This window comes from Phoxinus phoxinus, assembly GCF_949152265.1.
Source record: "Phoxinus phoxinus genome assembly, chromosome: 16".
In the NCBI taxonomy this organism is placed as follows: Eukaryota; Metazoa; Chordata; class Actinopteri; order Cypriniformes; family Leuciscidae; genus Phoxinus; species Phoxinus phoxinus.
Genome location: NC_136891.1, coordinates 11,723,917 through 11,740,126, shown reverse-complemented (window position 1 = coordinate 11,740,126; position 16,210 = coordinate 11,723,917). Strand labels below are relative to the sequence as shown.

The following is a 16,210-nucleotide window of genomic DNA, read 5'->3' as shown; positions in this document are numbered from 1 at the left end:
TGTAGATTTCTCCGAAATTCAACAAAAGTTGGCGTTCTAAATCAACGCGCTGCTACGCGCTCTCTCTTCTGTACAATGCGGTTGGATGCAAATATGGTAATTTCCTTTTAATCAGCAACCAATCGTGAAAGTAAAATAGGCATTTAACTCTAAAACCGAAATCTCATTGGCTGATGTCAATTTCTGACAACGTGATTCGTTCAGATGCATCACGTGACGCGCTCTGACATTTATGTGTGTTTTTGACTGTTTTTCTGTTCAGTTAAAGGCCATAAATGCTGTGTTTATAAGTTTTGATGTGATTTAGGTGGTTTGTATTGTTGTTGCTAATGATTTGATAAGATATTGTGCCAGTAAATAGTTGTTTCCACTAAAAAAGTATGATTTTTTACATTACAAATCTTTAAATGCCTTTTTCTCAAAATGAGTTTTTTGTCATTCTCCAGTAGAAACATTTCAGCCTATGTAGCACCTATGTACACCAAACTTTCCAGTTATGCACTTAGCAGTATTCTGAAGATATGTTCAGAGGGATTTGTTAATAAATCATTCCTGGCCTGATTTATGTGACATTTTAATCCCAAAAATATGCATAGGTATATGCAAAAGTATATTTTGATTTCCTAGGTAATGAAAGCATATCCTGAAATCGCCCATAACATATTTTTCCATCTTGTGAGTAATCAAAATGAAAAAAGAATTTTGCACCTGGCTTTATCATACAGTTTTATGGTGACAGTCTTTAAGCATGCCGACTTTAAGGGCAACCAGATATGTAAATATCCATTGGCCTGTGTACACGTCAGAGAATAAATGTACCTTTCAGGCGGATCTTTTCTCTGCGATTCCACTGGAATGATTTGTATAATTTTACATTTTGTGTTATAGCAACTAAATGTGCAAATGTTGTTTTATTTTGTTTTTATTTCTTTAATAACACATTGTCTGATACATCATCATCCTGTGCATGCTAAACTTATATCTAAATATTTAACAATTTTAAAGTAAATTAACATTGCTCTTAAGGGGGTCATCTCCCCACATCTTTCTACACATTACCCTATATGTTTTTATATGAAACTTGGATTTCAAAAGACGCGAGCGCAACGGTCAAAACCAACAGAACTGTTGAAAAGCAGCGCACTGGCATAACAAAACACGTTCTTTGACACTTTTTCGAGACTTTCTTCACAGACAACAGAAGTAAGTGTTATCATAACTGCCTTTAAATTTGAACATTCACATTCAGACTAGCTAATCAAAATTTTATCTGAAAAGTTTGCCTTTAGTATTGTTCATTAATGTCAAGATGACATTAGTCAAAAGGCTATAGCCTATTGTTCATTAATGACGGGTTCACATGGTTTTGAAACATGAAGTTAAAGTTTTTGTTTAAACAATAGCTCAGATAGCCTATTTTTTTTTTGGGGGGGGGGGGGGGGGGGGGGTTATATTTTTGCCTAAATAATTGTGTAACGTTAACGTTACTTCATAATCGTTTTATGGTTTAAATTTGTCTGAAAAGCCTTTAATAAAAATACACCTAACATTAACGTTACCCTGAAAAATATCAACACATTTTTAGTCACTGACATGTTGCTTTTCATAACCTAACGTTACAGTTCTGTCATTTTGTTTTAACTCTGGATTAGCAATTGAAATGTGGAAGTTCCCGAGGACTCGTTACGCGGACTGTAACGGCTCAGAGGCGAGCGAGGAGACGGAGATTGCTGTGAACATCGGTGGTGTCAAGTACATTCTCTACGGGGACGTGCTGAACCGATATCCCGAGACGCGTTTGGCTGAGCTGGTGAACCGAGCCACGGATTCCACACGAGAAGACCTTTCTGCTCTCTGCGATGACTACGACGATTTAAAGCGAGAGTTTTATTTCGATAGGGACCCAGCGGCTTTTAAATGCATCCTAGAGCTGTATTATTACCAGAGAAAGATTCATATAAAGCGAGGAATCTGTCTCATTCACTTCAAGAGAGAGATGGACTTTTGGGGAATCGACGTAAAACATCTAGATGAACTCTGTAAAAGCAATTTAAATGAGGCGGAAACTATGCTGGTGCAAATAGCAGAGACGGTCAAGGTCCTTCTGAACGCCCAGAAAGAGGATGTGACGGTCACTAGAGGCCAGAGGTTCCAAGCGTCGCTGCGGAACCTAATTGGGAAACCAGAGTCATCTTTAGCAGCGCGCGTAATCGGAATTGTGTCGGTCGCGTTTATCCTGCTCTCCACTGTGGTCATGTGTGTGAGCACCATGCCGGAGCTCCAAGTGCAAGATGCCGAGGGTAACCTGGTGGAACACCCGATCCTTGACTCCATCGAGACGACTTGCATCAGCTGGTTTACGGTGAAATATATTTTGCGATTCGTGGCCTCTTCCAACAAATTGCGTTTTATGAGTTCCTTCATGAATATAATAGACTTTCTAACCATCATGCCTTTTTACTTAATGTTGATTCTGGATACTGCCATGTTGGAGCATGGAAATGTTCAGCAGGCAGCGCGAGTGTTGCGCGTCACGCGCATTGCGTTGCGCGTCATGCGTATTGCGCGCGTCTTCAAACTTGCGCATCATTCATCGGGTCTGCGAACTCTCGCAATAGCGCTTAAAAGCAGCATGAAAGAGCTGAGTCTGCTTTTCCTATACATGAGCGTGGGGATTTTCCTGTTCTCGGCGTTGGGATACATAATAGAGGAGAGCCACCCGGAATCTATGTTCACCAGCATCCCACAGTCCTTCTGGTGGGCCGTAAGTTCCATGTCCACAGTGGGTTATGGAGACATGTACCCTAAAACAATACTAGGCAGGTGTATCACCGTTGTCAGTGTTGTGTGTGGCATCTTAACTATTATGTTGCCACTTCAACTGATCATTAAGGCTTTCGGCGAGATTTCCAAGAATCAACATGAACTTGAAACCATTGCTAAGCGAGAGATCAAAATCACAAAGTTACGCACGAAGTATGAAGCGCAGGGCTGGACAAATCTAAAAGATGCAACTTCAAAATAATAAACTACTTCGGAAATAAAACCGATCAATATAGACAGTTCACTGTGGTTTATATGTATGTATGTATTTGTCTATCTACCAAATTATGCAGTGGCTAAGTGATCCATCTTTTGTTTGAAATCACTTTGACAACAAGTGCATATTTTTCCTCCAGCTGAAGAACATGACGCAGGGTTGTAATCGATATTTGTTATCCATACTGAAATTTTATATTCTCAACACTGCAGTTAAAATTTTATGTTGACATTTTGGGATGAAATAAAAAAAAATGTAACACTTGATTAACGTGAGCAGCGTATGGACTACAAAAGCTAGCCAGTTTTATCATGTGGCACAACTTGCTGCCTTGCAGTGTCAACTTTTCGAAACTAGAGGGAGATATTTTAACATAGATCTAGGTGAAGTGTGCGTATATTCTGGGGGAATGCTGTTGACACAAACGACAAGCAGAACATTTTCAAATGTTTTCTAGCGTGCACTCATTTGTATTGAGTGGAGAAAGCAGTGTTTGACACAATAAAATATTACTTGCTGGCGAATTAACATTTCTCTCAAATCAAAATAATATAAATAAAATGGTAAAAGTGCAAAAACTTGAACAAAGTGTAAATGCCATAAGATGTCGAAGCCATAGTATTTTGAAATGTACTTCTATCAGATATAATATCTGTGTTTTATGACTGTATGAGTAGCAGACTTTTCAGGTCCTTCAATCAGAAAACATAAATTATGATTCTCTCCACCCCTCCCTGCCTGCTATATCTCTCTCCACGCGCGCGCGCGCACACACACACACACACACACACACACACACACACACACACACACCACCACCACCTTAGTTTTGCTCCTCTCACCAATGTTGCGCTCTTTCGGATTTACTCAGCTCTCCACACGGACATGCAGCTGAAGTCAGAAGCTTTTTGAGACTTTCTTCACAGCTTTTGGCCCAATTATAAGTAAGTTTAATAACAACCGAACCTTTACGTTAGATCATAATTTATAAAGTGGAGCGCGCTAGACCTTATTAATGCGAAAAACACTTTAAAAAAAAAGGCTAATGATTTAAATATAATTGAATAATGTAGCCTATTGAATTATTTTAACACATTTTACAACATTTTTTAAATAAAAACTATTTCATCTTAAAGTGTGCAAAATTAGTTTCTACGGGGAAACCGGGACTAGTTGTCACTTTGTCACATGTACGTACGTTGTCGCGGCTGTAATGCTAATCGTATTTTGGATTGGATAATCAAGGAATATGGTGAATTCAGTCAATTCAATCAACCTGAAATTTCAAGTGAAAACAACTCTCGGGTAGGCTATTTTCCCATACTTGTCAGATCAGGGCAAGTTGCCATTTGAATTTTAAATGTTATAAATTTATACAACATATGAATCACAATATATATATATTTTTACACATACAATGATGTTATATTTAAGTTTCCTTTTTGTTTTGTTGTCATTTTTGTTGTCTTATACATTTGAAAGGCAGGTTTCATTCTGACAACTTAGCCTATGCCCTGCTGTTGGCGAATGTCAAAAAAAGGTAAATAATGGTGGAAACTGATTTTCAAAAAATCACACAGCTTAAAAAAGTTTGTGGCAGTGTCTAGCACCAGTCACTCCAAGAATATTGTTCTAATGGACATGTTACTTTTTATAACCTATGGTCCTCTACATTAAAAATTGTTATTTTTTGTTTTTGTTTAAAACGGGATTGTAGATGACATGTGGGCGTTCTCGGGGACTCGTTACGCGGACTGTAACGGCTCAGAGGCGAGCGAGGAGACGGAGATTGCTGTGAACATCGGTGGTGTCAAACACATTCTCTACGGGGACGTGCTGAACCGATATCCCGAGACGCGTTTGGCTGAGCTGGTGAACCGAGCCACGGATTCCACACGAGAAGACCTTTCTGCTCTCTGCGATGACTACGACGACTTAAAGCGAGAGTTTTATTTCGATAGAGACCCAGAGGCTTTTAAATGCATCCTAGAGCTGTACAACTACGGAGAGATCCACATGAAGCGAGGAATCTGTCCCATGTGCTTCATGAGAGAGATGGACTATTGGGTGATCGACACGGAGTATCTAGATGAATGCTGCAGAAGTAGTTTAAATGAGGTGGAGACCGAGCTGGCGGAAATAGCAGAGAAGGTCAAGACTATCCTGGACGACCTAGAAGGTGATGCAACGGTCACTAGAGGCCAGAGGTGCCAAGCGTTCCTGTGGAAGCTCATGGAGAAACCTGAGTCATCTTTAGCAGCGCGCACAATCGCTGTTGTGTCGTTCGCGTTCATCCTGCTCTCCTCAGTGGTCATGTGTGTGAGCACCATCCCGGAGCTGCAAGTGCAAGATGCCGAGGGAAACCTGGTGGAACACCCGACCTTTGAGTCCATCGAAACGGCTTGCATCATCTGGTTCACCGTGGAATATATTTTGCGCCTCGTGTCCTCTTCGAACAAATTGCAGTTTGTGTTTTCCTTTATGAATATAGTAGATTTTCTAGCTATCATGCCTTTTTACGTAGTTTTGATTCTTACGCATTTGGGCACTGCTATGATGGAGCTTGCCAACGTCCAGCAGGCAGTCCAGGCGTTACGCATCATGCGCATTGTGCGCATCTTCAAACTTGCGCGCCATTCATCCGGTCTGCAAACTCTCACCTTCGCGCTCAAAAGCAGCTTGAAAGAGCTGGGTCTGCTGCTTATGTACATGAGCGTGGGGGTTTTCCTGTTCTCGGCACTGGGATACACAATGGAGCAGAGCCACCCAGAGACCATGTTCACCAGCATCCCACAGTCCTTCTGGTGGGCCATCATTACTATGACTACTGTGGGGTATGGAGACATCTACCCTAAAACCACTCTGGGCAGGTGTAACGCCGCGGTCAGTTTTCTGTGTGGAGTAATAGCCATCGCGTTGCCAATCCACCCGATTATTAACAACTTCGTCATTGTTTACAGTAAGCAGCGCGTACTTGAAACCGCTGCCAAACATGAGATCGAACTCATGGCGTTACGCGCGAAGGAGGAAGCGCCGCAGGAGTGTTCGGTCTCGGAGGCTGGAAAAATGGCTTCGGCTGACAACATCTCGGTGTGTAACAGAGCTGCTGTGAGCACCTCACAAAGTGACACATGTATCCCGTTACTTGGTGAAACAGCAACTGTGTCCAAAGTCCAACCTTCCCACAAACGCAAGAAAAAGTAGATCAATCAAGTATGAACAGTTCGCTGGGATTACAGCCTGGAAACGGGCTAAGCTCGATATCTATCTATCTATCTATCTATCTATCTATCTATCTATCTATCTATCTATCTTGTATTTAACCTTCAAGTCCAAGTCTCAACTCCAAGTCTCTGTCCAGAAAATAATAGAATAAATGATTAGTTACTAATGGTAAATACAACTTATTTATTAATTCATTAACATAAAAGGAACATTAAAGTAAAACTATGCAGAAGTAAATGAAAAGGAATGAACATAGGCTAATAGTAAATAACATATAATTCAAACTAAAACAATTTGCCCCCAAAAAAAAGAAGAGCAAAAATCAATAATTTCATTCTTATTCACATCAAAAGATTAAAGACTCTTTGTCTCTGACAATATCTTGTAATATCTGACTGGTCTCTTACTGTAACTGAACAAGCCTGAAAGAAGGACTATGACTTTATAATGCAACTACTGTAGTGTACTCTGAGGCATTAAACAACAATGACATTTGTTTGAATTGCTGTAACATCATAAACATCACACATGTTTTAATCACACATGCTTTAATCTTCAAAATAAAATGATTATCTGTTTTACTTTTCTTTCCACATCAAACCATTCTCCTCAGCGAGGTTGTACTTATTTCTGTATTACAGTTTTTCTGTCGCTTTGGTACATTTCTCAAAACAATTCGTACAAAAAGCAAAACACCATGGATTACCTGCAAAAGCCAGTCTCTTGCTCAAAATCCTTAGTTCATCTCTCAAAACTAAATATCTGTGTCAATGAACATGTCAGTGAATGACAAGTCCTTGTGTCATTGTGTACGGATAAGACAGTCAAATTGCTTAGTCATGTTGTCAATATAACAGTGTACTCTGGAGGGATGTTCTGATGTAAACTATGGCTAAAGTTTTGATGACAGTTACTGTATTGTAAATTGTAGGTTACACCTTAGTGTATGTGGGAGTTTGATTGCAAGAGACTGGATAAGATTCACATGAACGCTTTTACTGTTTGTAATTTGTTGACAGACCATGTCATTGCAATACAGAAAGGGAAAGACAGCACTACATAGCACAAAGAAAAAATGTGAACATATATTAATCTCCTTAGGGAAAACTGTACATGCAGTGATGTAGGAATAACAGTGCAGTCTTCCACACCTCCTGACGTTCCTCTGTTGGGCCACAAATTCTCATCCACATCGCAACAAATATCTTCTATATTATGACATATATTATGACATATTTTGACAACCATTTTGCATGTAAAGACTTGCTATGAACTAATGCCTAAATGTTGTGGGGGGGGGGGGGGGGAGACTATTCAACAGAGACCCATTATACAGTAATACATTTTGATAAACATGACATAAGCAATTGATAATGTAGGACACAGCAGAGAATTGTACATAATCATTTGCATGGATGTGCCAAAGCATTTGCAACTTGTTCAAAAAAAATGATAAACTGCTTTTTTGATGTGCACAAGTGACACAATGATGTGAAGATTGAACAGGTAGTTTTGAGAATTTCAATTCTGATCTGAGAAATGTACCAAAGCCACTGAGAAAAAATGTAAACAACAACATCAACTGATTGTTCAAATTATTATTATTATTACTATTATTATTTAGCTTGACCAATGGCAATACTTCAAAACTAAAGCAAAACCAGCAAAAAGATATGTGTTTTTACTGTGGTGACTGAATGTGCATGCTACTATTATGTCTAAACCCTTGTAGTACACTGTAAAAAAAAATTACATCCCCAAGTAAAAATTTTCTAGTGACTGGTAACATCTACATTTTTCAATTAGTCTGACTTATTATTTCTCATTGAGCCAATGTTGACAGACTATTGCAACAATTAATTCCATTTATTTTACAGAATTTCACTTGGGCCAATTTAAACATTTAGATGTAACCAGTCAGTAGAATATTTTGACTTGGAGAGGTAAAACATTTTTTTTACAGTGTAGCTATTAGAATTTGATGTTTCCGATACATCACATTTTAAAGGGGTGGTTGATTATGATTTCACTTTTCTAACTTTAGTTAGCGTGTAATGTTGCTGTTTGAGCATAAACAACATCTGCAAAGGTACAACGCTCAAAGTTCAAAGCAAAGGTATTTGCTTTTCAAGAAATCGTTTTTAAGGAAACAGCTGGTAGGGAATACACAACATTCCTCCCGGGTTAGTGACATCACTAACCCTAAAATTGACATAAACCCTGCCCCCGGAAGACAGTCCATATTGAGAAGAGGAAGAGTTGTTGTAGATAAGCCACTACATCAAATGTAGTAGAACATTTGTGAGTCTGCTCAAGCTGTCGCATCCGTCTTTTTACGTGCAATACAGTACATAACACAAAGAGCATGTCACTCTGTAGGCATCTTACAACAGTTCCCACACAAGCGATTTTATAGATTATCATGACAGAATATGCTCATTGAAGATAGTTAACTCCCCATTAGCAACCTAAATTCATCAACTAACCATTCAGAAACGACCTGTTGAATTATACGTTGTCACTTCTTCTTGAGTCTCTCCATCATTGTCCGACTATACAGTTTAAACATAAAAGGCAGAACAGTTTCTGACATTTTAGCTGATGTCTGCGAGAGGTAGGCTAGTCGGAGCTGCTAACACACAAGGTTTTGAATCCTCCCGTCCTCTGTGCAGGGAGCAGTAGCTCATTTGCATTTAAAGGGACACAAACATGCTGTAAAAAAAACTTCTCTGTAGGGTATTTTGAGCTAAAACTTCACATACACACACACATACTAACTTGCTCATTGAACAATAGTGTGAACCACCATCCCTCTCTCAGTGGGAGTTTGACTGATGTGTTACTAGAGGGTTTGAATTTTGCCTCGGGGTGTTAGCCACTCACTTGTTGGCTCCTGGAAGAGATGGACGGACATAGATGTGGGTGTGTTAGTGTGTGTGGGTGTTATTCATTCTGTCTGAGTGAATTAATGCATTGAATGTGTTTTTGCCCACATAAGACTTTTGTGTTTGTGTGTGTAGGCCTACTGATGGCTGGACGCTGAGATATGGCTTAGATCTGGCATGTGGGTGGAGAAAAAAAAGAGCAGCCGGTCCTAATAGCCAGTAATCCCAGACCCCAGCACAACTAAATCTGCATCACACAACACGGTATTGCTAAAATGAGGAATACAGGTCGCATATCAATGTCTATAATGTAAATAACAGCGAAATGCACCTCTATAATTCTCAAACACTGTGTTGTTGTTCCGTTTTGAGAACAGCTAAGAAGGAAGAATATGTTCCATGCAGCTGACGGCATCCACAATCTCAATTGCACATGGATCAGTATTGAGTTACACACTATATTGTAACCCGAGCACATAGTCAGCCCATCTCCCACATTAGGCACATTTTGGAATCTTAAAGCCCACCACTTGTCAGCTTCTAAAAATAAGTTTCCCCTTTAGAAGTAGGAGGTAAAAATCAACCATTACACACAAACTTCTAAAACTTACACAAAAAGTTTAAAAAAAAATTTAATTGTCAATTTCCTACAAAACAGGGTGCTCGACCTTTAGAAGGTTTGTGGAAGTAAACTTTTTTTAAAGACAAACAGGTGTGGGCTAATCATTATTCGTAGTTTATGTGCAGCCCCTCCCTGAGGAGGAAGGAATGTAATCTAATTAAAAAAGAAATATGACTATGTTTAAAATTACAGATCCACTTAGGGTAAATGTACCAAAAGACATGCTGTGATTTAAATGGAGTGGATAAGTGGAAAATTGACTGGGCGGAAGAGTCCTTCACACCATAGCAACAATTTAAATAGAATACATTTCAAAATTGAGAAAAAAGCACAAATTATATTTAAAAGTACTGTAGTATTTTTCTTAGAATAAAGCAATTTTAAGTACTCACTATACTTTGGACTTCCGGACTGTGGTAAAATAATCACAGTGATCAAAACTGACCTTTACTGATGGTGAGAAAATAGAAAAGAAAATGTGAGAGAAACTCTGAACAGCAAAGAAGAAGGGTAAAGAATAAATCTACTCTCCTTTCATGGGTTTAAACAACAGAGGGGCAAAATGCACTGTACATAAAATGTGTGTGTACAGTGCATTGATTTAAGGGTGTTGAGTTAAGTGCTTGTGAAAGAGGTGTGTATTCACTTGAAAGATGTGATGGCCGCAGAAGTTCGGATGGAGATTGGCAGCACATTCCACTAGAGAGGGTGAACATTATTTTGCCTTGTTGTAAAGGAACAGCAAGACGTCGCTCATTCAGTGACCTTAGCTGGATGGGGGGAGTAAAAACTTGAAGGAGAGAATTGAGGTAGGGATGTGCTGTCCCAGTGGTAGTTCAGAAAGCCAGTGGGTCACCGCCAAATAAGACATGTTCCTAGTTCAACCTATTTTGTTGATCCTGGAACAACATTACTGTCCGAAAATGTAGTTCTAACCATCTTGACATAGATTGTAAACTTGTCCCTCAAATCTGATTGATTGATTGATTGTAATGTTGTACTTGGTGAAATCACATTCACTAAAGCGAGCGATAAAGCCTTAAATTTGATTCAGGACGTAACTAGGAGCCAGTGGAGTGAGACCAGGATGGGTGGGACAGATTATCTTATGGTTGAAGACCAGACTTGCATTCTGGATCATCTGTAGGGACTTAGTCGCGCTGACTGGAAGACTTGCCAGTAGAGCGTTGCAGCGGTCCAGTCTTGAGATAACAAAGAACTTGGACAAGAAGTGTTGCATACTCTGACAGAAAGGGTCTGATTTTCCTGATTTTGAAAAGAGCAAACCTGCACGACCTGGCCGTTGTTTAAATTTGGGTGGAAAAACGAAATCCTGATCAGCACAACAGCCAGGTGCGACATACTCCCTTGTGTGTCATTTCTCCTACAGATTTTAACATCACACCCTAGACATAATTTTATCCTAAAACATTCCTAACTCGTGGTATTCATGTGGCATTGGAATAAACACAACACGGATTTGGCAAATATCAGCCTCTGACTGAAATCAATGAAAAAGTGAGTTATGTTGAGAGAGTTAAGTGTATGTTAGTGGGAAGATGGCGGAGTGCCACAACCACATTAAAGACACACTGTACATGCTGCTATGCAACCCTGTTTGCTAAATAAAGATGACAATTAGAGCGTGAAAGAGAACATAAATAAACTGGATGGTCACACTCAACTTCCTGTTGACAGAATCTATCAAGTCATTTATAAATGTGGCCACTAAATATGTGCAGTGTTTAGCTGTCAGTATCTCCTAAGTGCTTGAAAATATGAGACACGTGGCTCTCAGGGAGCCATTCTTCACCACCCCATGTCATCTCAGCTGCTGCGAGGAATCTCAATCCGGTAGAACTCACTCCCCTAAAGGAAGTGACAGTCACACTATAGTTTACTCACAGCAGCAAGGTCATTCTTAGAACAACACAGACAAGCTGAGATTAAAAAGCCTAGTAAATCCCTGCTCTTAAATCTTATGGAGGCACACTGTCTACAACATTCAGTCGAGCTAGACCCTACAAAAGACACAATTTTATTGAAGATATATTTCACACACTGCGCTTACATTACGGACGACTAATTAAGGAAATTGGCCATGAGTGGCAGAGCAAGCCGGGTCGAGAGCTGAGCAGGTCCATTACTCTGTATAATTAATCACTGCTGGTATAAAGCAGAATTATGATCATATTTCTCTCAGGATATGGGCGCATAGATTTTGGCATAGAGTAGTGTGACCTTTTTAAAGCTGTTTTTTTTTTTTTTTTTACTAAATGGATCAGTGTTTCAGAAGGAATTCTATTTTTGTCCCCATCCACCCTTGACTATATATATATATATAGAAAACTTTATGCATCCTTACATTTTTAATAAAACAATTAAAGTATGTTAGTACGTTTAGACTTGTCCACATGGTTCACGTTGTAATACCAGTGTAATACCCATGTCATTACACAAATATCTGTCCTCATAAATCACACACACACACACACACACACACACACTCACACACACTCACACACACACACACGCACACACGCACACACGCACACACGCACACACGCACACACGCACACACACACACACACACACACACACACACACACACACACACACACACACACACACACACACACACACACACACACTTTTGTGTCCAAGTCCATTATGTCCTTTTAAATTAATTTGATAAATTCAGGAAATATATCACTTTATTCTATAAAACCTATTTAGTTTGAATGCATTTTTAGTACATTTAAATAATACAGATTATTTTGTTATCTTACAGTTTTTCCAAATAGCTTACACACTAAAAGTGGAACTTGAGGCCCACTCAGTTAAACTATTCACCCATGAACCTAATCTTCAGATCAAGTCTGCAAAACTGCAAGCACATTTTACACTTTACACTCAGTTTGCAATTGAAAAACAAACTTTTTGCAAAACTTCAAAAGCACAGTTCAAAAGCACAGTTCTCTACATTAGACACATCACTCAAAACTAACAGCTCTTGGGTTTCATTTAAAACACTGCCATTCAAAATGGCACACTCATTTACTGATGATTACCTACACCAAATGATCATGTGTGAAAACACTTTAGCTAATTTGTTCACTTATAGAAAGTTTGAGCACTATATTTAGGCTTTAAGATGGCTTTCTTTGTTTGGACAAAAATGGAGGCCAATTTTGGAGAAAGAGTAAGAGGATGAGGAGTGAGAGTAAGAGGAGGACGAGGACGAGGAGTCCGACAAAGAAGAGGACAGAGGAGGACAATTACAAATGAGATCAGGAGGACAAAGAGGAGGAGGACGAGGACAAGGAGGAACAACACATAGTCAATATGGTCAATGCAAACAACAGCAACTGCAACAACACATCATCACTGACAACACAACATTTAGTAACATAAGTAGCGTGAGTTTATCCACAATAAGCAATCTTCTGAAACGCAATCAGATTCGAATGAAGCAGCACAGAGTCAGGGCCGGATTAAGAGTTTAGAGCTCAGATTTAGAGTTTAGAGTTTAGAGCTCAGATGTCCTGGGCCCCTGGGCAATTGCCCAGTTGCCCTAATGGTTAATCCGGCCCTGCACAGAGTACTATTTGAACGAAATTCTGACTGAGTGAAACAACTTGGTTATGAATACGTAAAAGTAAGCTATATTGTCCTTATTGATTGCTTTATGTGTTTTATATATATATATAACAGCTGTTTTTATGCCTTTACGCTCTGTTCCCCCTGTATTTCTTATACAAGAAAAGTTTCTTATACTTTTTTTGATCCCATATTTTCCTATCATAATAAAAGGCAAAAACTCCTAAATATATTTCTTTAAACTGGTGCCAGGCTCCATCCACACACAAAATAGAATGAGCATTTTTTAAGCCACTACATCAACACATCTCATAATGGGAGTGGAGGGAACGGATTCCGACAGCTAGATTGTTTGTTCTCGAAATCTGTTCCCCACATGTTTCTTACACAATGAGGATCTAATATTTATCAAACTAATGCTGGTTAATCTCCATCCACGCACAGAACAGAATAAGCATCTTTTAAGCCACTTCCTCAACATCTCTGTCATGGGGGTGGGGGAACTGATTTCGACAGCTGGACTGTTTGCTGTTGGATTCCGTTCCCCCATGCTTCTTACACAATGAGGTTCTAATATTTACAAAACTGAGCTTGGCTAGTTGGCACTGGTAGCCTCGTGGGCAGCACACTGTCAATAAGTGTCTTTGTGCCTCGGGCGACCCGAGTTCGAGTCTCGGCTTGTGGACTTTTTTTCCTAAAATCCAGGTGTGTCTGATTATTGTTGTTGGTCAGGCACACCTGGATTAATCAGTTTGTCCAATAATGGCAGACAGGAAACAAAGGAGCTGGCTAAAGTTCAGGAAGCAGTGTAGCTGTGCATAAACTCCAATGGTTCTGCTTTTATAACCTGAATGATTACATTTTACATTTGTCAACATGCAAACAAGGATTTTCCAAGTCTACATCTGGTACAAACTCTTGTTCAACAGTGGACTTTTATTAATCAATTCTTGTGACTCGTTTCCAACATTAAAAATCATGCTTTTTTTACTCCTTAGTAAATGACCTGTAGAAATAAATGAATGTATAATTGCTTTAAATGGGTCATCGGATGCCCATTTTCCACAAGTTGGTATGATTCTTTAGGGTCTTCATGTAAAGTTTGTAACATACTTTGGTTAAAATTACTCAATGGTTGTGTAAAACAACACCCTTTTTTACCTCCTCAAAAACAGCTCTGTTCACAGCATCCCGTTTCAGTGCATGTCTCAGTGTTTCCCAATCCTGCTCCTGAAGGACCCCCAACACTGCACGTTTTCTTTGTCTCCTTAATCAAACACGCCTGATTCAACTCATCAGTCAATAAAGGACAAGTTCGGTATTTTACACTTAAAGCCCTGTTTACAGATCGTGTCTGATGAAATAGAACTGTTAAGATTAAAGTTTGGACACATGCTCCTGTCCCGAGAATTTTAGGTTTATTTCGCTTTTTCCCAAAATAACTTTTTCTGACGTACATCGACTAACTGAACAACACTCCATCACATCCTGCTCCAAAGTGGACAAGGGATAACATTACAGTTTCTTTTTCGAGAACTTCATCTACGACTATGAAATTGAGTGGCTGCTAGCTACCATAGACAGTATATAAGCTACATACATTACACATAACATAAGCTATGTAGGTTAGCTTATGCTAACGTCAGCTCAGATGTTTTTATGGTTATAAGGCGTTTAAAAAAAAAATCACATAACAGCTAAATAGACTTAAAATACTCTGTCATTCATGGTCATACAGACTTAAGAAATAAAAATAAATAATTACAGAAAATAAACTGTTAAATGTCTACTTTTTATGTGTCCACTTACAAGCGAAAAAAAACATTGTGCTTTTGTAAAATAAAGAAAATAAACTTTGCTTTCTGCCTCTCCGTCTCCGTTAACTTTTTTTTGGGAGCACGTCTCTAAACTTAAACAAAACTCAGCGAATACTCTTCACCCAGGCATGAGCTATATATCTTTATAATCATTTAAGTGTGCACTTTTAAATGATCTAATTCAAAACTAAATCAAATATTCTTCTGTTTATGTAATCTGTATGAAAAGAGAAAGATGTTAAACCCAACTAAAGTAAGATTATTCACCTTTAAATGAGGCTGAGTCAATTCACCCATTTCATTTGTATTCTGACAGGAAGAACGTTAGCCTCTGTCAGTGTCAGCTAGCTAACGTCAGCATACGAGTGTCCCTTTTGCTAGAATGAACAATCCTCCGAGTTTTTATGAACAAGACTCAGTTCAGTCGGAAATCCGTGAAAACTTAAGTAGGGTTGGTGTTGTTTGTTCGATTTACAAAGTGGAACAGAGCAGTGACATCTAGCCTTCGTTTCAGCCATTGTTGAACTGCGCCGGAAGTGGACATGCACAAAGTTGAAAAATCCCGCCCATGAAACCCGAAAGCGTGATAATCCCATATTATGACATCATATTGCTCAGAAAATCCAAACGGCTTAATTATTGAGAGTGTTTAGGCTTTTTGAGGATAAAAAAAAAAAAGAGTGAGTGGATTTTTTTTTTATTGTATGGTGGTTGTGTCCACACACTGCAAAGACACATTTAAATGCAAACACCATATAAAAGTGAATTTTGCATCCGATGACCCCTTTAAGTTCTTATGAACAAGTAATGACAATATGCTAAATGAAGACATTAATGCAATGTTTATCTTAATTTAGTAATCCTTTATCTTAACTTTTAACATTTCTGTGGGGACATGCACAGCCTAGTCCACTCCAGTGGTGATGTCTATATAATTTTGTATCCTAGAAACATGTGTTTATAGTTCTATAGAAATATTACAGATGAGTTTGTACCATCACACACAGGGAGTCCGAGGTTT

General features: G+C 39.0%; 2 protein-coding genes across 5 annotated transcripts; both read left to right on the top strand.

Moving 5' to 3' along the window:
• Positions 1 to 1,660: 1,660 nt before the first annotated feature.
• Positions 1,661 to 3,025, top strand: LOC306983660 (voltage-gated potassium channel regulatory subunit KCNF1-like; the record flags this gene model as incomplete). The annotated part of the gene is made up of 1 exon (XM_079584215.1): positions 1,661 to 3,025. The coding sequence occupies one exon, from the start codon at positions 1,661 to 1,663 to the stop codon at positions 3,023 to 3,025; it is 1,365 nt and encodes a 454-aa protein (XP_079440341.1).
• Positions 3,026 to 3,811: 786 nt separating this feature from the next.
• On the top strand, positions 3,812 to 6,846 carry kcnf1a (potassium voltage-gated channel, subfamily F, member 1a). 4 transcript variants are annotated; one of them, XM_079584228.1, is made up of 3 exons: positions 3,812 to 4,345; positions 4,527 to 4,580; positions 4,758 to 6,846. In XM_079584228.1, the coding sequence occupies exons 2-3, from the start codon at positions 4,550 to 4,552 to the stop codon at positions 6,242 to 6,244; spliced, it is 1,518 nt and encodes a 505-aa protein (XP_079440354.1). In that variant the 5' UTR covers positions 3,812 to 4,345; positions 4,527 to 4,549; the 3' UTR covers positions 6,245 to 6,846. The 4 variants fall into 4 exon arrangements, with proteins under 4 accessions (XP_079440354.1, XP_079440355.1, XP_079440352.1 ...); XM_079584229.1 differs by having other exon boundaries at positions 3,814 to 3,984; positions 4,523 to 4,580; XM_079584227.1 differs by having other exon boundaries at positions 3,927 to 3,984.
• Positions 6,847 to 16,210: the final 9,364 nt, after the last annotated feature.

What these genes read in the sequence shown, in the direction of transcription:
- kcnf1a (XM_079584228.1), top strand. Translation starts at nt 4,550, where the DNA reads ATGCCCTGCTGTTGGCGAATGTCAAAAAAAG. An exon ending in TTGGCGAATGTCAAAAAAAG is followed by an intron (nt 4,581 to 4,757) that starts GTAAATAATGGT and finishes ACGGGATTGTAG; the next exon opens with ATGACATGTGGGCGTTCTCG.